Source organism: Kogia breviceps, chromosome 7 (assembly GCF_026419965.1).
Source record: "Kogia breviceps isolate mKogBre1 chromosome 7, mKogBre1 haplotype 1, whole genome shotgun sequence".
Taxonomy (NCBI): Eukaryota; Metazoa; Chordata; class Mammalia; order Artiodactyla; family Physeteridae; genus Kogia; species Kogia breviceps.
In genome coordinates, this window is record NC_081316.1 from 13,601,351 (window position 1) to 13,625,482 (window position 24,132).

General features: G+C 50.3%; 1 protein-coding gene across 7 annotated transcripts in view; it reads right to left on the minus strand.

Moving 5' to 3' along the window:
* AHNAK (AHNAK nucleoprotein) overlaps positions 1-24,132 on the minus strand; it is a 113,297-nt gene that overhangs the window by 77,342 nt on the left and 11,823 nt on the right. Inside the window, exon 5 of one of the 7 annotated variants that reach the window (XM_059069622.2) lies at positions 6,342-24,086. The exons of the other annotated variants lie outside the window; for them this stretch is intronic. Within the exon in view, the coding sequence (XP_058925605.1) occupies positions 7,176-24,086 (16,911 nt within the window). The 3' untranslated portion in view covers positions 6,342-7,175. Of the gene's footprint in view, positions 1-6,341; positions 24,087-24,132 lie in introns of those variants that run through there. 7 annotated transcript variants of the gene reach the window in all.

The following is a 24,132-nucleotide window of genomic DNA, read 5'->3' on the forward strand; positions in this document are numbered from 1 at the left end:
GACTGTATGTGTTTCAATAGAAATGGCTAACATTTCCAGTACCTACTATATGCCAAATACATTATACTGTATGTGTTTCAATAGAAATGGCTAACACTTCTAGTACTTACTATATGCCCAATACATTATACTGTATGTGTTAACTTACATCATCCTCAAAAAACTGCTATGAGAGAGGTAATGTATCATCCCTATTTTATAGATAAGGGAAGTGAGGCACAGAGAGGTTCGATAACTTGCCCAAGATCACACAGCTAGGAAGTGACAGAACTGATAGCTACCATCATCATCATCATCATCATTATTCCCTTATTATTCCCTTACTTATTCCCTTGTAGGCTCCTTGAGGAAACGGGCTTTGCCCATAAGTATTTAATAACTGCTTCAGTTCTCAAAAGGTCAAGGCCCTACAAATTTTGAAAGACAGCTTCCATTTCCTAAAACCTCCACAGAAAAAAATTCCCGGGTTCCTCAAGGAAGCAGCAATGGCATCAGGGGAAAGGGGGAAAAATGCTTTTTTAAATTAAAAAAAAATTTTGTTTTTCTGGCCGCACCCTGACATGTGGGATCTTAGTTCTCCAGCCAAGGATGGAACCCCTGCGGGAGAAGCATGGAGTCCTAACCACTGGACCACCAGGGAAGTCCCAAAATGCTTTTTTTTGTTGTTAGAAAGCTTGGATTGACCTAGAGAGAGTCACCTCTTCGAGCTCTAAGGGTGAAGACGGATTGCTTCACTTCTCTGAACCTCACTTTTCTATAGCCTTCCGGCCAGGGGCCGAGTGAGAACTCAGCATGAGATCTCAAGATCTCAAGCTTGTGGGCCACCAGGCCCTGTCCCGAGAGAAGCTGTTCGTTCTTAACCCGTCCCGATCCTCGGCCCCGCTGCTGGGAGGTTTTTCCATTAAGGCCAGGTCTCAAGTTTGTGGTGGAAAACAACAGAGATTTTTAAAGGGAATTGAAACCACCGGCCTCAGCAGAATGTTCCACACACATTTGCTCTGGCCCATAAACAGCAGCACCTCTGCTGGCATCAGTCAGCCTTGGGAAGCACTAGCAAATGCCTGGCACCACGGGGCAATTCAGAGGCCGGTAAACAGCTCTGGCATTCCCAACCCGTGGCAAGCATTCATGCACTGGATTCTTTGTCCTGATGAGGACGGACAGAGAGCTGCTCTGTGGTGCAGAGCCCAAAGCCAGAACTCCAGTTTCCAAACCCCAGCCGAAAAGCATGCCAAGGCCGAGGCATGCAGGCCACCAGCCCTTTCAAAAGGCCACCAGCCCTTTCAGCCCTATTTTGCTTGCAAAATAAACTTGCCCAAACTTGGACTTCTTTCTTGAAAACTTGGGTTTACTTGTTAACTCCAAAGGGGAAAACACCACGGCGCTGTTACAATGGAGAAACTTGGCAATCTCCTCCTTCACCAAGGGATCCAAGTCATGCGGGTCCTGAGCAGCGACCCCACTCCACTTCTGTGGGGTCCCTGCCCCAGAACACATAACCTGAACCCAGGCATGAGGACATATCCTGAGACAAACCCACCCTGAGGGACGTTTCTGCAAAACAACTGGCCCTGTGCACTTCAAACATCTCAGTGTCACAAATGACAACAAAAAGCAAAGGAACTGCTCCAAACTGAAGAAGCTAAAGAGACCATGACAATTAAATGCCACATCGGATCACAGATGGTTGAAGCCTAAATGGGAAAAAAGACTTTGCTACAAGGAAATTGTAAGTACTGGGGCAACTGGTAAAATTTAAATATGGGCACTATGTCAGATAATAATAACAATGTTAAGTTTCCTGAATTTGGCTCTTATCTTGTGGTTATATAAGAGAACGTCCATACATGCTGAAGGATTTACGAGTAAAGGGTCATGATGTTTGCAATTCACTTTCAAATGATTCAGCAGATATAATGATAATTATAACATCGAGAGAGAGAGACAGAGACAGAGAGACAGAGAGAGAGAGAGAGAGTGTAAAACCAACACGGTAAAACTGGGAAATCTACGTGAAAGTTATATGGATATTCACTGTGTCATTTTTGCAACTTCTATGTAGGTTTGAATTCAAAATAAATACACTGTAAAAAAAAAAAAAAAAAGGGCACGTCAGTTACCAGCTGAGCAGCGTCTCTTACGTCACAGTTAACATGCAATGCCAGAGACCTAAGATGGGACTTGAGAAATGAGACGCACGTGCCGGCAATATGCAAAGTCCTGGGGTGCAGTGCCTTGGCTCTGGGCCACTAGAGACATAGCAGTATTTCAACAGTGCCGTTGCTCAAAACATTTGAGTTGCTTTACCAGCCACATGGGAAAATTAGTTGCACTACATTATAATCATGCCTCGCTTTTGACCCCAAACAGCCCCATCCACCTAATTAACCAGCCTCGCTTCTGCAAAGATCACAGGCTATTGGAACTGGCAAGGGCCTTAGAGAATTCGTGCCTTATCCATGTTACAAATGAGTAAACCGAGGCTCAAAGAGGGGCCTTCACTTGTTCAAGGTCACGGCGAATCCACTGACTCCCAGGCTAGTGGTCTTTGGGGGGTTTTGTCCTGGGAACCCTGGAGGATCTTCCAGGCCCTTTGGCTATTTGCAGGCCTCAAGAGAGGAAGATTTGTGCTTCCCCAAGGAAATTGTTACTTTTTTTTTAATGCACAAGTGATGTTGACTGGGGACAAAAATATTCTTAACAGTAACATTTTCACAGAAGTAAGTGTAGCACCTTCTGAGTATAAGTATGTTTGTTTAAAACAAAAATTGTCATAATGTTACTTTATGATCATACCTTAGATACATCCCACATAGCTGTGGCTCTTTTAAGAAACCTCAACATAGAAAGTCACACTTGCCAAACAGAAAACTGAAGATGAGGGCATTGTCCTGGTCGTTCTCTATCTCGCCATCCACCCTGAGGCCCCTTCTCCCTGCTTCTCTGCCCTGCTCTGTGCCTCCGGGAGGCCGATACCTCTACCCGCAAGTTCTGGGCTTGGGACTTCCCCAGTGGCGCAGTGAGTAAGTGCTCCCAATGCAGGGGGCCCGTGTTCGACCCCTGGTCAGGGAACTAGAGCCCACGTGCATGCCGCAACTAAGAGTTCACACGCCACAGCTAAGGAGCCCGCCTACCGCAGCTAAGACCCGGCACAACCAAATAAATAAAAAAGACCTGGGCTCGCTCGCCCTCGAGCGCAAGGCACCAGTAGAAGGAAAGGTCAGGGTGCTTATTCCTGCTTCTCACGGCAGGCAGTTCTGGCAGATGCTGTGGCCCCTCGTGGCTAGATTCCAGGGGTCCCATCTCTTCCCAGGCCCCTTCAGGCCCAGGGGTAGCACCAGCCTCGTGCTGTCCCTGGGGGTCTCACCACCCCTCGTTGGCTGCTCGGTCCTGGCCCACCTACTGCCTAAACAGCCGCCGTTAAATTCTCCGTGGCTGAGGTGTCTTCACGAACCTTTCCTGTAGGGACCCTGACACGTACAGAAGTGAGTTTGAGTTGGTGAAAAACATACACTGCCTTTTGTGAGCACGGGGTGCATTTCACCATAATTGAATTTGGGACCTCCCTGGCGGTCCAGTGGTTAAGACTCTGCACTTCCAATGCAGGGGGCTCAGATTCGATCCCTGGTCGGGGAACTAAGATCTCACGTGCCGTGGGGTGCGCTGTCAGGCTGCGGGCCCTGCTGTGGCTCCGCGCTGGAACTCCAAGGAAGGACCCAGAGGAGCCCAGCCCAGCCCCCTCCAGGTCTCCTGAGACCACTCCCGCCCTCCAATGCAGGAACTGGGACCTCAGAGTAGTAAGTCCTCCTGAATCTGGGCCCTGCAGGACTTTGGGGGAATAACCTGAACCATCCCCATCAGGCAGGCCGTGAGAAGGCATCAGGGAACGGAGGAAGCGGGGAACTCAGAGTGGGTGGGCAGGACCAACGAAGGAAAGCTCGCTGGGGTGGGCCCTCCATATGCGTCCCCACCCCCTGGCGCCTCTTCCATGTTTCCCCTTCCAGTGGTAACAGTCAGTGCAGCAAGGAGGGCTCCTGTCCTGTGGTCACTGCCTCCAGCCTGAGCCTGATGTGGGAGGAGGGCAGCTGAGAAGTTTCTCCCATTTGAAAGGCCCGTTGCCATGTTCCTGACCCGTCTGACCCACTACCCCTGACTGTCCCAGCCAACGAGATCTCACCCTGAGAGTCCAGGAAACATCACCATCATCCTCAACATCCCTGGTAGAAGCATCACTTACACGCGTGTATTTCCAGTGTTCCAGTGTCCCACACCCATCGTATCATTTGGTCTGTGGAGGTCAGCAGTGGAGGGTTCTGAGACCAGGGCGGCAGGGACAGCATCTAACCACGTGATGCTCTAAAAATACTTATTGAATGAATGGACGCCGAGGGCCACACCAGTGTACATCACCCCTTCCTCAAGCTAAAAAAAATTTTTTTAATTGCCGTATTATTGAACAACCTGGGTAGTTCTGCCTGGGAGATCTTTCCAGCATCCCAGTGGGCACCCCCCCCCCGGCTGTGTACCCAAGCGCACCGCACTGTCACCCACTTATCCCCCCTCCAGACGCAGGACCACACATCTCAGGCAGCATGCACACTCTGTCCCACTCCACACTCATCAGCTTCAGAACTGAGAACTGGTATTTGAGCCGTGGTTGAAAGCAGCACACTTGCGGGGTGCCCAGACCTGGTCAGGACGGAAGGCAGCTGCGTGTAGGCACGTGTGCCAGTGGGCGTGTGCACGCTAGCTTTTCAGTGTGTGTGCAGGGGCTCACACCCACCTCTCTAGGACTGCATGCCCACCCTCATGCTCTCAATAAACAAACATATGGCTGTGATATGAATGCTATACCCTTAAATGCGATGTCCTTGCACAGCACACAACCCAAATACCTGAACAGACAGACTCTGGTCCTGTGGATGCTACCCCTGTTTTCTGGGTGAGGAAACTCTTGCCCAATTCACAAAAGCAGCTTGGGCTGGGGGAGGGATAAACTAGGAGTATGGGATTAACAGATACGCACTACTATATATAAAATAGATAACCAACAAGGACCTACTGTATAGCACAGGGAACTATATTCAATATTTTGTAATAACCTATAAGGGAAAAGGATACATATTTATACTTATATTTATATAAAACCGAATCACTTTGCTGTACTCCTGAAGCTAACACAACACTGTCAATCAACTATACTTCAATAAATAAATAAAATTTTTTTAAAAAGCCACAGGGGATCCAGCACCTCCCTTGTTACCTATCTCTTTCCAAAACCAAGAGCCACCCGTGAGCTCCAAAACCCCCCAGGGACACAGGCTCTGCTGGCTGAGGCGGGAGTGGATGAAGCTGGCAAAGATCCGTCTGAAACCCAAGCAAGGGCAGGTGGATTTCACGCTGGGCAGGAGACCCCACTGCTCTGCGCTGAGGCCCGCAGACAAGCTGGCTCTGGACAGGGCAGGAGGGGGTTGGAGCCGCTATCTCCGCTCCAGGGCTGATGGGAGAGGTACAGAGCTGCTTCCGCTGGCAGAAAGGAAAAAGCTCCAGGGAATGGCAAAGGGGGATGAGCTTGGTTTGATCATCTTGGCCTAGAAGGCACTGCCCTCTGCCCAGCAATGACCAACATCAGAAGTTTCTAGAGGTCCCCCCAATGTTTCCAGCTCTACAGAGCTGGAAATCCAAAGGGGCCTTTTGGACTTCCCTGGTGGTCCAGTGGTTAAGACTCCGTGCTCCCAATGCAGGGGGCGTTGGTTCGATCCCTGGTCGGGGAAGTAAGATCCTGCCTGCCTCAAGGGAAGGCCAAAAAAAAAGAGGTGCGGGAGGGGACTTCTGTCAGAAGAGATGTTTTCATAAAGTTTAGCGCTCACATGGACTAGAAGGAACCATAAAGACGTGTAATTCAAGATCAGCACCCTTATTCCAAAGAAGAGGAAACTGAGGCCCAGAAGGGCAGGTAACGAGGCCAGCCAGCAAACCTACAGCCAAGTTTGGAAGAGCTGGCAGGCCTAGGACCCACGGCCAGATCCCCTCCTGCCATTCCAATAGGCCTTCTTTTCCATTCATGTCTGAACCGTTTCTGAATCGTATACTCCTATCTGAGGGCGCCAAACTGGTGGGCAGGTCCTGGAGCTCGGGCTGCCAGTGTGCCCAGCCTCTCTTGATTTCTCAGCAACGGTGCAACCAGCCTCACCATGAGAATCGAGAAGCAAAGATTCCCTCCCATTAGCCACTAATGCAGCTAGCGATGCCAGAGTGGACCCAGTCTGACCTGTCAGGGCTGGGTATGCAGCCTCCCTAGGCCTCATCCTCCCATTACAGAATATAAAAGGCACAGGACATCCGGGTTAATAAACAGCTTTATTTGCCCTTGACAGCATCAATTTTCTTACATTCTCAATTAATTTGCCATTAAAGTGCTGGAAATTTCCTTAATCACAATAACATTTGTTAACAGAAATCAGAATATCAGGAACGTGGCGATCACAAAGAAAAACATTTCTCTTACAACACACAGAATGGAAGGCCCTCGTGTCGAGTTGGTGGGTTGGCTAATTTGCAAACAGACTCTAAATTCCCTCTCACCGTGAGCAGGGACCGCCACCCCTGGGGAAGAAAAAGCAACGCTAAAGAGTTCTAGAAACACCCACACGCCCTGCCTGGCGGCTCCTCTCAGCCATCTTTGGGTGTTTCCTGTTTGAGTAGATCCAACGGGAGGAGAAATGAAGGTCTGGCCCCCCTCTACTGCCTTCTCCACCCCCCACCCTTACTAACATAAGCCCCCAAAGTCATTACAATGAAAAAGTGGGTTTCCATGACCCCAACAGTAACAATGTTCAGTAAAAATGAGGATAATAAACACAAAAGCTTGCTTAGTAAACAGGAGCTCTCAGCGTTCGATGCAAAAAAAAAAAAAAAAAAAAACCTGAAATCTTAAGGCAAATACTGTTGACTCCGCACACGGGCTGGACGAAGAACTTAGAACTCTTTACCTATCTGTAAAGCTCCAGGAGGAGCCTAAAGGTGCTTGGCCGAAAAGCCACTTGCCCCCGCCAGAGGCCAGCTGTTTGCGTTACTGCTGAGGCTGTCGGCGTGTTTCTCTTTGGAGTTTATATACAAACACACCCAAGGCTGATGTATTTTTATACATATATGTACACACACACAGAGGCCTGCTACTCTTTCTTTGTGGAAACTGCCAGCTCCACCTCGGGAAGCTGGATGCCAACCTTAGTCCCACTGTCACTGCTAGAAGAAGATGACAGTCGAGACTTCTTCGAGGCCAAGGACACTCCACTCCCCTGTAACTTGCCTGCCTCATCATCACTCCCAGTGACCTCATAATGACCTTTGCTCTTTGACCCCAATCCACCGAAGGTACCAAATTTCAGCTTCCCATGTTTCCCTTTGACTTTCCCGCCTTCCAGCGACACTTCCCCACCTTCGAACTCCAAAGTTCCCGGAGGGGTAGAAGATGCAGAATGCTCCCTTTCTTCACTGAAGGAATTTGAGCGGCGCTGCGGCTTCTTGCTCTTGAATAAGGAGAATTTGCCTTTGGGGGAAGATGTTTCCACTTCGGCCTCTCCTTCCAGAGAGCCTAGGCTGGCCTTGGAGCTCTTCAGGTCACCTTTGGACCCTGAAATGGATGCTTCCGGTGAGCCGGTGACACCAGCTTTCCCTTTAGGCTTGGAAAAGTTGAACTTGGGCATTTTGATTTTGGACTTTTTAAGTTTTACATCAGACTCTTCCCATTCGCCCTCTCCAGCACCAGACTGGACACTGGCCTCCGCTTTAGGGAAGTTAATATCCACCCCTACTTCTCTGCCAACCAGCTCATGGCCAGAGAAGGTGAACTTGGGGATCTTCATCTTGGGGAATGTTACTTTTCCAGATCCGCTTTCCAAGTGACCTTGAGGCCCAGACACGCTCAGCCCAGGACCCTGAAGCCCAGACCCAGTCTGGCCTCCTTTGACACCTCCTTCTATCTTTGGTCCTGAGAAATGAAGTCCTCCGGCAAACTTAGGTGCACCCAAGTTGAGAGCAGAGGAGACCTGGGGTCCTTCCCACTCTCCCCCGGAACCTTTGACGCTCACGTGCCCCTCACCCAGGCTGATATCTGGGGCACTGACACCCCCTGAAACATCCACGCCTCCTTTGATTTTCGGGCCCTTCAAGCTGACGCCAAAATCTGACTCAGGAGATGCCACGTTAAATGAAGGCCCTTTCATGCCAATGTCAGGAAAGGCCCCGTGGAAACCTATTCCTGAACCTTTCAGATCCCCTTTGATTTCAGGACCAGAAATTTGCCCGGTTGGGAGTTTCACATTCACACCTGGCAGCTCCACCTCACATCTGGATGACTTAATTCCCGGCATTTGGAGGTTTCCTTCTAGGCCTTGAACGCTGATGCCCGGAAGACCTCCTCCAACCGTGGGGCCTTTCATCTCACCACTGGCCCCGAGGCTGCCTTTTACTTTTGGTCCTTCCAAGTTCAAGTCCACATCTGGTGCTGAGATTTGAGGGCCAGAGATCTGAGGCCCTTTCAGGTTCAGGCCTCTGAGGTTCAAATCTACGTCGGGCCCCTTTAGTTCTCCAGCAGCTTGTGGCCCCTTGACACTGATGTCCAAGTCGGACCCTGGGGCGGAGATGCCAAACTGGGGCAGCTTCCCCTTAGGAAGTTTGATACCACCTTCAGGTGCCTCCAAGCTTAGATCAGGAGCACCTACGGATACTGCAGGACACTTGATGTCACCAGAGACAGCCAGGTCTCCCTGCAGGCTTGGTCCCTTCAGGGTCACATCTGGCGCACCGACATCAAGCACTGCTGTGGCATCGATTCCAGGCACTTTCACACCACCACCTTCCACGTTCACCTTTCCACCGACACCTCTGAGGTCAAGCCCGGGAGCATGCACCTTCATGCTGGGAACAGATACATCCAGGCCTCCCTTCAAACTTGGTCCTTTCAAGTTCAGGTCAAGGTCAGGTCCAGAGACTTTTGGCGCAGAGAGGTTCCCTGAAGGCAAGTCTACTTTGGGCCCTTTCAGAGACACATCGGGCCCTTCAAGCTTAACATCCGGTGCGCTCAAGCCTCCTTCTAGAGAGGGCAGCTGGACCTCAGCTCCCCCACCCTCCATCTTCACACCAGGGACGCCGATCTTGGGCATCGAGAACTTGGGGAACTTAATTTTCGATTCTGGACCTTGCAGATCTACATCTGGTCCTTCCAGTCCCACACTGGGAACATCACCCTTTATCTTTGGTCCTTTCAAGTTAACACTCACATCAGGGAAGGAGACTTGAGGGGCAGAAATGCTGAACGATGGTGCTTTCAAGTTAGCATCTGGGCCTTCAATGTTGATGTCAGATGCATCCAAGTTTGCCTGCACCCTGGGGCCTTTCAAGTCGCCCTCTATTTTTGGCCCTGAGACATCCACACCTGGCACCTTGAACTTGGGAGCCTTCAGCTTGACGTCAGGACCTTCCACATTAATCCCTGGTGAGGAAATATCCAGATCAGGTGCCTGGATTTCACCCCCCATTTTGGGGCCAGGGAGGGAAGCTTCAGCTTTAAATTTAGGTGATTTAATGTCAAATTCTACATCTGGAAAGTACATTTTTCCAAACATAGGTTTCTTGGTCTTGGGAGATTTCATGTCAACTTTAAGTGAGGCATCCGGCCCTGCAACGTTGACATCTATATCGGGAGACTTGAGACTGGCATCAGTCTCACCCCCAGGAGCATTCAAATCAAATCCTTGTTTTTTGGCCTTAATTTTAGGACCACTCATGTGAATTTTAGGCATTTTAAACTTACTTTTCTTGCCCTTGCCACCAACACTAATTTCAGGAGCCTCAACATTCAGCTCTGCCTCAGGAACTGTCACATCAAGCGAAGGTGATTTGAAGTCAGCTTTGGGGCTTTTTGCCCCAAACCCAAACTTGGGTTTCTTAAATTTGGGAATCTTCACATCTGGCCCCTCAGTGTTAATATCTGGGCTCTCCACGTGCACATCTAAGCTTGGAGCTTCTAAATCAACTTTGGGTCCCTTGAGGTCCAGTTCACCGCCTTCTAGTTTGGGACCAGCAACTCCAATTTTGGGTGCCTTGAGATGCAGATCAATGTCAGGAGGAGTTACTTTAGGGGCAGATATATCCAGTGATGGCATCTTCAAATGTGGGCCACTGAGCTTGGCATCAGGGCCTCCAAAATCCAGACCTGGACCTTTAAGGTCTACTGCTGGGCCTTTGAAAGTCCCTTCAATCTTAGGGACAGACACGTCGAAATCTCCTTTGCCTGTGGATCCTTTCAAATCCAGGTCGACATCAGGCATGGAGATTTTGGGAGCTTTGATATTTATCTCTGGCATCTTGAACTTGGGGCCTTTCAGTTTCGCATCTGGACCTTCAATATTCACGTCTGGAACATCAGTGTCCACCTTGGGTCCTGAGACGTCAACGTCAGCCTTGGGCAGGGTCACATCCACTTCTGGGCCCTCTCCTTTGAAGCCAGGCACACCGATCCTGGGCGTCTTGAGATGCAGGTCAGGCATTTTAAACTTGGGGCCCTTCAGTTTCCCTTCTGGACCATTAATGTCAAAATCAGGAGTGTCTATGTGCAGCTTAGGGCCTTTAACATCTATTTTGGGGCCTTTCAGATCTCCTTCCAGTTTAGGGATGGAAGTGTCCAAATCTCCTTTTATCTTAGGTCCTTTCAAGTTCAAATCAATGTCACTCATGGAGATTTGTGGGGTTTTAAAATGGACATCAGGCATCTTAAATTTGGGTCCTTTGAGTTTCCCTTCAGGACCTTCAATGTCCACCTCTGGCCCTTTCAGATCACCTTCTGCCTTAGGCAGTGAAAAGTCCACATCCCCCTTTACCGTTGGCCCTTTCAGATTTAAGTCAAAGTCAGGCATGGAGACCTTGGGGGCTTTAATATTCAGCTCTGGCATCTTAAATTTAGGCCCCTTCAGTTTTCCATCTGGACCTTCAATATTGATATCAGGAGTGTCAATGTCCAGTTTGGGGCTCTTGATGTCCACCTCAGGGGCCTTGAGATCACCCTCAACTTTGGGCAGAGAGATATCAACATCACCCTTCATTTTGGGGCCCTTCAGGTTAAAGTCAAGGTCAGGCATGGAGATTTTAGGGGCTTTTATGTTCATCTCCGGCATCTTGAATTTAGGGCCCTTCAGTTTCGCATCTGGACCTTCAATATTCACGTCTGGAACATCAACGTCCACCTTGGGTCCTGAGACATCAATGTCAGCCTTGGGCAGGTTCACGTCCACTTCTGGGCCTTCTCCTCTGAAGCCGGGCATGCTGAACTTGGGCATTTTCACCTTAGGCATCTTCAGGTGCCAGTCTGGGCCGTGCACATCCACATCTGGGACATCAGTGTCCACTTTGGGACCTTCGACGTCAACTTCAGGGCCCTGGAGGTCACCTTCCACCTTAGGCACAGAAACATCCACATCTCCCTTTACTTTGGGTCCTTTCAGGTTTAAGTCAATGCTAGGCATGGAGATCTTAGGAGCTTTGATGTTCATCTCTGGCATCTTGAACTTGGGGCCCTTCAGTTTCGCATCTGGACCTTCAACATTCACGTCCTGAACATCAACGTCCACCTTGGGTCCTGAGATGTCAACGTCAGCCTTGGGCAGGTTCACGTCCACTTCTGGGCCCTCTCCTCTGAAGCCGGGCATGCTGAACTTGGGCATTTTCACCTTAGGCATCTTCAGGTGCCAGTCTGGGCCGTGCACGTCCACATCTGGGACATCGATGTCCACTTTGGGACCTTCGACGTCAACTTCAGGGCCCTGGAGGTCACCTTCAACTTTGGGCAGAGTAACACCCACATCACCCTTTACCTTGGGGCCCTTCAGATTCAGGTCAACTTCAGGCATGGAGATCTTGGGCGCTTTGAGGTGCAGGTCAGGCATTTTAAACTTGGGGCCCTTCAGTTTCCCTTCTGGACCATGAACATCAATGTCAGGAGTGTCTATGTCCACTTTGGGTCCTGAGACATCAATGTCGGCCTTGGGCAGGTTCACATCCACTTCAGGGCCTTCTCCCTTGAAGCCAGGCATGCTGATCTTGGGCATTTTTATCTTGGGCATCTTCAGGTGCCAGTCGGGGCCATGCACGTCCACATCTGGAGCATCGATGTCCACTTTGGGGCCTTTGATGTCAACTTCAGGGGCCTTGAGGTCACCTTCCACCTTAGGCACAGAAACATCCACATCTCCCTTTACTTTGGGTCCTTTCAGGTTTAAGTCAATGCTAGGCATGGAGATCTTGGGGGCTTTGATGTTCATCTCAGGCATCTTGAACTTGGGACCCTTCAGTTTCGCATCTGGACCTTCAATATTCACATCTGGAACATCAACGTCCACCTTGGGTCCTGAGACGTCAATGTCAGCCTTGGGCAGGTTCACGTCCACTTCTGGGCCCTCTCCTCTGAAGCCGGGCATGCTGATCTTGGGCATTTTTATCTTGGGCATCTTCAGGTGCCAGTCTGGGCCATGCACGTCCACATCTGGAGCATCAATGTCCACTTTGGGGCCTTTCATGTCAACTTCAGGAACTTTAAGCTCACCTTCCACTTTTGGTAAAGACACATCCACGTCACCCTTCACTTTGGGGCCCTTCAGATTAAGATCAATGTCAGGCATGGAGATCTTGGGGGCTTTGATATTCATCTCTGGCATCTTGAACTTGGGACCTTTCAACTTTCCCTCTGGTCCTTCCATATTCACATCAGGGCCTTCAATGTCCACCTTGGGTCCTGACACATCAATGTCAGCTTTGGTCAGATTCACATCCACTTCAGGGCCCTCTCCTTTGAAGCCGGGCATGCTGAACTTGGGCATTTTCATCTTGGGCATCTTCAGGTGCCAGTCTGGGCCCTGAACATCCACATCTGGAGCATCAATGTCCACTTTGGGGCCTTTGATATCGATCTCAGGGCCTTTCAGATCTCCTTCAGTCTTGGGAAGGGAAACATCTATATCACCCTTCACCTTGGGCCCCTTCAGGTTTAAATCAATGTTAGGCATGGAGATCTTGGGTGCCTTCAGGTGCATCTCTGGCATCTTGAATTTGGGCCCCTTCAATTTCCCCTCTGGGCCTTCAATGTTAATATCAGGAGTTTCAATGTCCACTTTGGGGCCCTTGATATCCACCTCAGGGACCTTGAGGTCACCTTCCACTTTTGGCAAAGACACATCCACATCACCCTTTAGTCTGGGTCCCTTCAGGTTAAAGTCAAGGTCAGGCATGGAGATTTTGGGAGCTTTGATATTCATCTCTGGCATCTTGAATTTGGGGCCCTTCAGTTTTGCATCTGGACCTTCAATATTCACATCTGGGGCATCAATGTCCACTTTGGGGCCAGAAATACCAATGTCAGCTTTGGGCAGGTTCACATCCACCTCTGAGCCCTCTCCTCTGAAGCCAGGCATGCTGAACTTGGGCATTTTCACCTTAGGCATCTTCAGGTGCCAGTCAGGGCCTTGAACACCCACATCTGGGACCTCAACATCCAATTTGGGCCCTTCGATGTCCACACCTGGCACGTTCATTTCACCTTCTATCTTGGGCGCAGACACATCCACATCCCCTTTGACTTTGGGGCCTTTCAAGTGTAAGTCCACATCGGGCGTGGAGATCTTGGGGGCCTTGATATTCATATCAGGCATCTTGAATTTGGGACCTTTTAAGCCTCCCTCTAGACCTTCCACACTGATTTCTGGGCCCTCAATGTCCATCCTGGGACCCTCTATGTTGATATCTCCTTTTGGCAGATCCACAGCCATATCTGGCCCTTCTGCTTTTAAGCTGGGCACACTGAACTTGGGCATTTTCATCTTGGGCATTTTCAAATTCCAGTCTGGACCATGAACGTCTACATCAGGGGCATCAAGATGAACTTCTGGTGCCTTAATGTCCACTTTGGGTCCTTTAAAATCACCTTCTAAATTAGGACCTGCAACATCTAAGTCTCCTTTGACTTTAGGACCTTTCAGATTTAACTCCACATCAGGCATAGACACTTTAGGAGACGAAATACTCAGGAAAGGCATTTTGAACTTGGGTCCTTTCACTTTTCCTTGGACCTCAGTATCGGGAGCATTAATGTCCACTTTGGGACCTGTTACATCAGTATCTGGCTTTTTGACTTTGACATCTACCTCAGGTGTCTGAACTTTGGAGCCTGAAAAATTGAATTTGGGAAGCTTAAAACGAGATTTCTTTGACTTGCCTTCAATATTGAGCTTAGGACCAGAAATGTCCATTTCTGGGCCCTTTATATCTAACTTGGGAACTTTAATGTCACCTTCCAGTTTGGGTCCAGAAACATCAACATCTCCCTTAAGTTTTGAGCCTTTCAAATTCAGGTCAATTTCTGGCATGGAGATCTTGGGCATGTTTACATGCATATCAGGCATCTTCAGCTTTGGACCTTTCAGTTTGCCTTCTGGGCCATGAATGTCAATATCTGGCGCATCTACATCTATCTTCGGGCCTTTGATGTCAAGAGAAGGCCCTTTCAAATCACCTTCTACATTTGGAAGTGAAATATCCACCTCTCCTTTCATTTTAGGGCCTTTAAGATTAAGGTCCAAATCTGGCATTGATGGTATCTTAGGAGCTTTGATATTCATCTCTGGCATCTTGAACTTGGGACCCTTCAGTTTCGCATCTGGACCTTCAATATTCACATCTGGAACATCAACGTCTACCTTGGGTCCTGAGACATCAATGTCAGCCTTGGGCAGGTTCACGTCCACTTCTGGGCCCTCTCCTCTGAAGCCAGGCATGCTGATCTTGGGCATTTTTATCTTGGGCATCTTCAGGTGCCAGTCTGGGCCATGCACGTCCACATCTGGAGCATCAATGTCCACTTTGGGGCCTTTCATGTCAACTTCAGGAACTTTAAGCTCACCTTCCACTTTTGGTAAAGACACATCCACGTCACCCTTCACTTTGGGGCCCTTCAGATTAAGATCAATGTCAGGCATGGAGATCTTGGGGGCTTTGATATTCATCTCTGGCATCTTGAACTTGGGACCTTTCAACTTTCCCTCTGGTCCTTCCATATTCACATCAGGGCCTTCAATGTCCACCTTGGGTCCTGACACATCAATGTCAGCTTTGGGCAGATTCACATCCACTTCAGGGCCCTCTCCTTTGAAGCCGGGCATGCTGATCTTGGGCATTTTTATCTTGGGCATCTTCAGGTGCCAGTCGGGGCCATGCACGTCCACATCTGGAGCATCGATGTCCACTTTGGGGCCTTTGATGTCAACTTCAGGGGCCTTGAGGTCACCTTCCACCTTAGGCACAGAAACATCCACATCTCCTTTCACCTTAGGACCTTTCAGGTGCAAATCAAAGTCGGGCATGGAGATCTTGGGGGCTTTGATGTTCATCTCTGGCATCTTGAACTTGGGCCCTTTCAACTTTCCCTCTGGTCCTTCAATATTAACATCAGGGCCTTCAATGTCCACCTTGGGTCCTGAGACATCAACATCAGCTTTGGACAGGTTCACGTCCACTTCAGGGCCCTCTCCTCTGAAGCCGGGCATGCTGAACTTGGGCATTTTCATCTTGGGCATCTTCAGGTGCCAGTCTGGGCTATGCACGTCCACATCTGGGACATCAACGTCCACTTTGGGGCCTTTGATGTCTACATCAGGCACTTTCATTTCACCTTCTATCTTGGGCACAGACACATCCACATCCCCTTTGACTTTGGGGCCCTTCAAGTTTAAGTCTACATCGGGCATGGAGATCTTGGGGGCCTTGAAGTGCATCTCAGGCATCTTAAACTTGGGACCCTTAAGCTTTCCTTCCGGCCCCTCCAGGTTCACATCTGGGGCTTCAATGTCCACCTTGGGTCCTGAGACGTCAACGTCAGCCTTGGGCAGGTTCACGTCCACTTCAGGGCCCTCGCCTCTGAAGCCAGGCATACTGAACTTGGGCATTTTCATCTTGGGCATCTTCAGGTGCCAGTCAGGGCCTTGGACGTCCACATCTGGGACATCAACGTCCACTTTCGGGCCTTTGATGTCTACATCAGGCACTTTCATTTCACCTTCTATCTTGGGCACAGACACATCCACATCCCCTTTGACTTTGGGGCCCTTCAAGTTTAAGTCCACATCGGGCATGGAGATCTTGGGGGCCTTGAAGTGCATCTCAGGCATCTTAAACTTGGGACCCTTAAGCTTTCCTTCCGGCCCCTCCAGGCTCACAGCTGGGGCTTCAATGTCCACCTTGGGTCCTGAGATGTCAACGTCAGCCTTGGGCAGGTTCACGTCCACTTCAGGGCCCTCTCCTCTGAAGCCAGGCATGCTGAACTTGGGCATTTTCATCTTGGGCATCATCAGGTGCCAGTCGGGGCCCGGAACCTCCACATCTGGGACATCAACGTCCACTTTCGGGCCTTTGATGTCTACATCAGGCACTTTCATTTCACCTTCTATCTTGGGCACAGACACATCCACATCCCCTTTGACTTTGGGGCCCTTCAAGTTTAAGTCTACATCGGGCATGGAGATCTTGGGGGCTTTGAAGTGCATGTCTGGCATCTTAAACTTCGGGCCTTTCAACTTTGCATCAGGACATTCCAGATCAACGTCAGGCACCTCCACATCCACACTAGGACGTTTGATATCAACTTGCGGACCTTTGAGATCACCTTCTAGTTCTGGCACAGAAGCATCCATCTCTCCTTTCAATTTGGGTCCCTTCAAATTCAAGTCCACATCTGGCATGGATATCTTGGGAGCTTTGATATTCAACTTAGGCATCTTAAATTTAGAACCTTTTAATTTTCCTTCTGGTCCCTCAATATCCAAATCAGGAGTATCAATGTCCACTTTGGGGCCAGAAGCATTAATGTCAGCCTTTGGTAGGTTCACATCTACATTAGGGGCCTCTCCTTTGAAGCCAGGCATGCTGAACTTGGGCATTTTCATCTTGGGCATCTTCAGGTGCCAGTCAGGGCCTTGGACGTCCACATCTGGGACATCAACGTCTACTTTGGGTCCTCTGACTTCAACATCTGGCACATTCATTTCACCTTCTATCTTGGGCACAGACACATCCACATCCCCCTTGACTTTGGGGCCTTTCAAGTTTAAGTCCACATCAGGCATGGAGATCTTGGGGGCTTTGAAGTGCATCTCAGGCATCTTAAACTTGGGACCCTTAAGCTTTCCTTCTGGACATTCAACATCTATATCACCAACATCCACATCCATTTTAGGGGCTTTTATGTCAATTCCAGGACCTTCCAAGTCTCCTTCCACTTTGGGAAGAGAAACATCTATATCAGTTTTCAGTTTAGGGGCTTTCAGATTAAGTCCAACATCAGGCATAGAGATTTTGTGTGTTTGTATATGCATGCTTGGCATCTTGAACTTGGGACCCTTTAGTTTCCCCTCTGGACCTTCAATATTCACATCTGGAACATCAATGTCCACCTTGGGTCCTGAGACATCAATGTCAGCCTTGGGCAGGTTCACATCCACTTCTGGGCCCTCTCCTCTGAAGCCAGGCATGCTGATCTTGGGCATTTTTATCTTGGGCATCTTCAGGTGCCAGTCTGGACCATGAGCTCCCACATCTGGTGCATTAATGTCTACTTTTGGACCCTCGATGTCAATGTCAGGAGCTTTAATCTCTCCTTCTACTTTTGGAACCGTAACATCATAATCTCCTTTCATTTTATGGCCTTTCAAATGCAGACTAACATCAGGCATGGATATCTTCTGAGGCTTTATATTCATCTCTGGCAACTTAAATTTAGGACCTTTTAGTTTTGCATCTGGACCTTCAACATTCATATCTGGAACATCAACGTCCACCTTGGGTCCTGAGACGTCAATGTCAGCCTTGGGCAGGTTCACATCCACCTCTGGGCCCTCTCCTCTGAAGCCGGGCATGCTGATCTTGGGCATTTTTATCTTGGGCATCTTCAGGTGCCAGTCTGGGCCATGCACGTCCACATCTGGAGCATCAATGTCCACTTTGGGGCCTTTCATGTAAACCTCTGGCCCTTTCAGACCCCCTTCAACTTTGGGCAGAGAAACATCCACATCACCTTTCACCTTGGGGCTCTTGAGGTTTAAATCAATGTCAGGCATGGAGATCTTCGGAGGCTTGAAGTGCATCTCAGGCATCTTAAACTTAGGACCCTTGAGCTTCCCTTCTGGACCTTCAAGGCTCACATCTGGGGCTTCAATCTCAACTTTGGGTGCAGAGACATCAATGTCAGCTTTAGGCAGATTCACGTCCACTTCAGGGCCCTCGCCTCTGAAGCCAGGCATGCTGAATTTGGGCATTTTCATCTTGGGCATCTTCAGGTGCCAGTCGGGGCCTGGAACGTCCACATCTGGGACATCAACGTCCACTTTCGGGCCTTTGATGTCTACATCAGGCACTTTCATTTCACCTTCTATCTTGGGTGCAGACACATCCACATCCCCTTTGACTTTGGGGCCCTTCAAGTTTAAGTCCACATCGGGCATGGAGATCTTGGGGGCCTTGAAGTGCATCTCAGGCATCTTAAACTTGGGACCCTTAAGCTTTCCTTCCGGCCCCTCCAGGCTCACATCTGGGGCTTCAATGTCCACCTTGGGTCCTGAGACGTCAACGTCAGCCTTGGGCAGGTTCACATCCACTTCTGAGCCTTCTCCTCTGAAGCCAGGCATGCTGAACTTGGGCATTTTCATCTTGGGCATCTTCAGGTGCCAGTCGGGGCCTGGAACATCCACATCTGGGACATCAACGTCCACTTTCGGGCCTTTGATGTCTACATCAGGCACTTTCATTTCACCTTCTATCTTGGGTGCAGACACATCCACATCCCCTTTGACTTTGGGGCCCTTCAAGTTTAAGTCTACATCGGGCATGGAGATCTTGGGGGCCTTGAAGTGCATCTCAGGCATCTTAAACTTGGGACCCTTAAGCTTTCCTTCCGGCCCCTCCAGGCTCACATCTGGGGCTTCAATGTCCACCTTGGGTCCTGAGACATCAATGTCAGCCTTGGGCAGGTTCACATCCACTTCTGAGCCCTCTCCTCTGAAGCCAGGCATGCTGAACTTGGGCATTTTCATCTTGGGCATCTTCAGGTGCCAGTCAGGGCCTTGGACGTCCACATCTGGGACATCAACGTCCACTTTCGGGCCTTTGATGTCTACATCAGGCACTTTCATTTCACCTTCGATCTTGGGCGCAGACACATCCACATCCCCTTTGACTTTGGGGCCCTTCAAGTTTAAGTCTACATCGGGCATGGAGATCTTGGGGGCCTTGAAGTGCATCTCAGGCATCTTAAACTTGGGACCCTTAAGCTTTCCTTCCGGCCCCTCCAGGCTCACATCTGGGGCTTCAATGTCCACCTTGGGTCCTGAGACGTCAACGTCAGCCTTGGGCAGGTTCACATCCACTTCTGAGCCTTCTCCTCTGAAGCCAGGCATGCTGAACTTGGGCATTTTCATCTTGGGCATCTTCAGGTGCCAGTCGGGGCCTGGAACATCCACATCTGGGACATCAACGTCCACTTTCGGGCCTTTGATGTCTACATCAGGCACTTTCATTTCACCTTCTATCTTGGGTGCAGACACATCCACATCCCCTTTGACTTTGGGGCCCTTCAAGTTTAAGTCTACATCGGGCATGGAGATCTTGGGGGCCTTGAAGTGCATCTCAGGCATCTTAAACTTGGGACCCTTAAGCTTTCCTTCCGGCCCCTCCAGGCTCACATCTGGGGCTTCAATGTCCACCTTGGGTCCTGAGACATCAATGTCAGCCTTGGGCAGGTTCACATCCACTTCTGAGCCCTCTCCTCTGAAGCCAGGCATGCTGAACTTGGGCATTTTCATCTTGGGCATCTTCAGGTGCCAGTCAGGGCCTTGGACGTCCACATCTGGGACATCAACGTCCACTTTCGGGCCTTTGATGTCTACATCAGGCACTTTCATTTCACCTTCTATCTTGGGCACAGACACATCCACATCCCCTTTGACTTTGGGGCCCTTCAAGTTTAAGTCTACATCGGGCATGGAGATCTTGGGGGCCTTGAAGTGCATCTCAGGCATCTTAAACTTGGGACCCTTAAGCTTTCCTTCCGGCCCCTCCAGGCTCACAGCTGGGGTTTCAATGTCCACCTTGGGTCCTGAGACGTCAACGTCAGCCTTGGGCAGGTTCACATCCATTTCTGAGCCTTCTCCTCTGAAGCCAGGCATGCTGAACTTGGGCATTTTCATCTTGGGCATCTTCAGGTGCCAGTCGGGGCCTGGAACGTCCACATCTGGGACATCAACGTCCACTTTCGGGCCTTTGATGTCTACATCAGGCACTTTCATTTCACCTTCTATCTTGGGTGCAGACACATCCACATCCCCTTTGACTTTGGGGCCCTTCAAGTTTAAGTCTACATCGGGCATGGAGATCTTGGGGGCCTTGAAGTGCATCTCAGGCATCTTAAACTTGGGACCCTTAAGCTTTCCTTCCGGCCCCTCCAGGCTCACATCTGGGGCTTCAATGTCCACCTTGGGTCCTGAGACATCAATGTCAGCCTTGGGCAGGTTCACATCCACTTCTGAGCCCTCTCCTCTGAAGCCAGGCATGCTGAACTTGGGCATTTTCATCTTGGGCATCTTCAGGTGCCAGTCAGGGCCTTGGACGTCCACATCTGGGACATCAACGTCCACTTTCGGGCCTTTGATGTCTACATCAGGCACTTTCATTTCACCTTCTATCTTGGGCACAGACACATCCACATCCCCTTTGACTTTGGGGCCCTTCAAGTTTAAGTCTACATCGGGCATGGAGATCTTGGGGGCCTTGAAGTGCATCTCAGGCATCTTAAACTTGGGACCCTTAAGCTTTCCTTCCGGCCCCTCCAGGCTCACATCTGGGGCTTCAATGTCCACCTTGGGTCCTGAGACATCAATGTCAGCTTTGGGCTGGTTCACGTCCACATCTGGGCCCTCCCCTTTGAAGCTTGGCATGCTGAACTTGGGCATTTTCATCTTGGGCATCTTCAGACCCCAGTCTGCATCCTGAACTTCCACATCTGGTGCTTTCACATCTACTTTGGGGCCTTTGATGTCCACACGTGGAGCTTTCATCTCACCTTCGATTTTTGGTGCAGACACATCTAGATTCCCTTTCATTTTGGGTCCTTTAAGATCCATGTCAACATCTGGCAGGGTCATCTTGGGAGCTTTGAAGTGCATCTCAGGCATCTTAAACTTAGGGCCTTTCAACTTCCCTTCTGGACCTTCAAGGCTCAGATCTGGAGCACTAGTATCTACCTTGTGTGCAGAAATGTCAACATCAGCTTTGGGAAGGTTCGCATCCAATTCTGGGCCCTCTCCTTTAAGGCTGGGCCTGGTGAATCTGGGCATTTTCATCTTTGGCATCTTTAGGTTCCAATCAGGACTGTGAACTCCAACATCTGGGGCACTGACGTCTACCTTTGGCCCCTTCAGGTCCCCTTCCAGCTTTGGCACTGTAACATCATATTCCCCCTTCACCTTGGGACCTTTCATATGCAAATCGACATCGGGCATGGAGATCTTGGGCGCCTTGATAGTCACCTCAGGCATCTTAAACTTGGGACCCTTCAGCTTTCCTTCAGGTCCTTCAATATTCACATCTGGAAGTTCAACGTCCACCTTGGGTCCAGCGATGTCAATGTCAGCCTTGGGCAGGTTCATGTCCACTTCTGGGCCCTCTGCTCTGAGGCCAGGCATGCTGAACTTGGGCATTTTCATTTTGGGCATCTTGAGGTGCCAGTCCGGGCCGTGCACGTCCACATCTGGAGCATCAATGTCCAGTTTGGCACTTTTAAGTTCAACATCAGGAACTTTAATCTCCCCTTCAACCTTCGGCACTGTGACATCATATTCTCCTTTCACACTAGGGCCTTTCAAATGTAAGTCCACATCTGGTATGGAGATCTTTGGGGCTTTGATATTCATCTCAGGCATCTTAAACTTGGGTCCTTTCAATTTCCCCTCTGGTCCCTCAGCGCTCACATCTGGAGCACAGACATCTACCTTGGGCCCAGAAATGTCCACATCAGGCTCAGGCAGGTTTACATTCACTTCGGGGCCCTCTGCTTTGAACCCTGGCACAGTGAACTTGGGCATTTTCATCTTGGGCATCTTCAGGTGCCAGTCTGGGCCACGAACGTCCACATCGGGGGCATCAGTGTCCACTTTGGGGCCTTTCAGCTCTCCTTCAACTTTTGTTGCTGTTACATCATACTCTCCTTTTACCTTTGGGCCTTTCACATGCCAATCCACATCAGGCATGGTGAGCTTTGGTGTCTTGACACTCGGTTCAGGCAGCTGAACATCAGGGCCTTTAAGGTTGCCCACCAGGCCCCCTATGTTGACATTTGGGGCCTCCACACTGACCTTGGGCCCTGAAATACTGACATCACCTTTGGGGAGATTCACATCTACATCTGGCCCTTCCCCTTTAACTCCTGGAGTGCTGAACTTGGGCATTTTCATCTTGGGCATTTTCAGGTTCCAGTCCGGACCATGAACGTCCACATCCGGGGCACTGACATCCACTTTGGGGCCTCTGACATCAACTTCAGGGACACTGACTTTCCCCTCTACTTTTGGAAGCATGACATCCACACCCCCTTCCACCTTTGGTGCAGCCACATTTAAGTCTACGTCTGCCATAGAGACCCTGCAGGTTCCTTCTTTCCCAGAAGGACCAGTAAACTTGGGGCCAGTCATGGTCCCCTCTAGGCTGGGTGTCTCTGTGTCTACTTTGGCACCCTTAACTGCTACTTGAGGGCCTTTAACATCACCTTGAACCCCAGGAGCAGAAACCTTAATGTCTCCTTTCAGTTCAGGGGACCTGAGGCTCAGATCCACATCCTGCATGGAGATTTTAGGTGTCTGAACAATCATTTCAGGAGTCTTGAGTTTAGGACCCTTCATCTTCCCTTCCAGCCCCCCAGAAGCAACCTCAGGCAGGCCAACATCCCCAGAGACCCCAGGAAGTGTCACATCAATGCCAGCTCCCTCTCCCTTAGAATCTGATACAGAGAATTTGGGGGCCTTCACCTTGGGCATATTCAGTTTGCCCCCTGGCCCATGAATATCAATGTTAGGAGTTTGAACTTCCACCCTGGAGCCAGCGATGCTGCCCTCGATTTTGGGCACAGAGATGTCCACCCTTGAACTCCCCTGTGGCGTGGTACCTTTCAGGCCCAGGTCACCCTCAAGGGATGGCCCAGTGATTTGGGGGCCCTTCAGCTTCCCCTCAAGCCCCCTAAGACTGGCAGAGGCACCACTGACTTCCAGCTGAGGGGTCTGGACGTTGCCGCCAATGGTCAAGCCTGGCTTGCCACCCTTGTGCCCCACAGAGAATTCAGGGGCAGAAACACTCGACCCTGCCTCTGGGGCCTGACCCTCAAGCCCTGTTGAGACACCAAATTTTGGCAGCTTCATGGAGGGAAATTTAATTTTCCCATGATTGCCACTCTCAAGAGCTGGGCCCTGCCACTCTGCTGCCCCACCCCCAAGAGAGGACAAAATGTCCACCCCTGGGACTTGGACCCCTCCTTTGCTACCTAAGTCCAAGCCCTTTGCACCGACACTAACACCCGGGCTTCCCACCTTAATCCCAGGCACGGTGACCTGGACCTTCGAGTGGCCAGCACCTTGGAGCTCTGGTCCTGAAGTGGAAATGGACCCTGCTTGGATGTCCACAGTGGAGCCTGGGGCGGGGGACAGTGCCCCCGAGCCCGAGGGCAGTCTGATCACTGTTTTCCCAGGCTGGGCCTCCACATCCACAGTGGAGATTTCAGTCAGTTCGTGCCGTGGAATCTTGATCTTGAACTCAGGGCTGCTAATGTCGATGTCCTTGGCTCCTTCGCGGCTTGTCACATCCACGGTGTAGGCCGTGACCCTCCTGGTCACCGTGATGGTGCGGCTCTGGGTCTCCCCAGGTTCCCCTTCCACTCCATCCTCTGGCTTCAGCCGAGGCTTGATCTTCGTGGTGTAGATGCGCTGGTACTCCTCGTCATCCCCGCTCTGCAGAAACACACGCCCCCCACAGGTTGCAGCAGGGTCTGCGCGA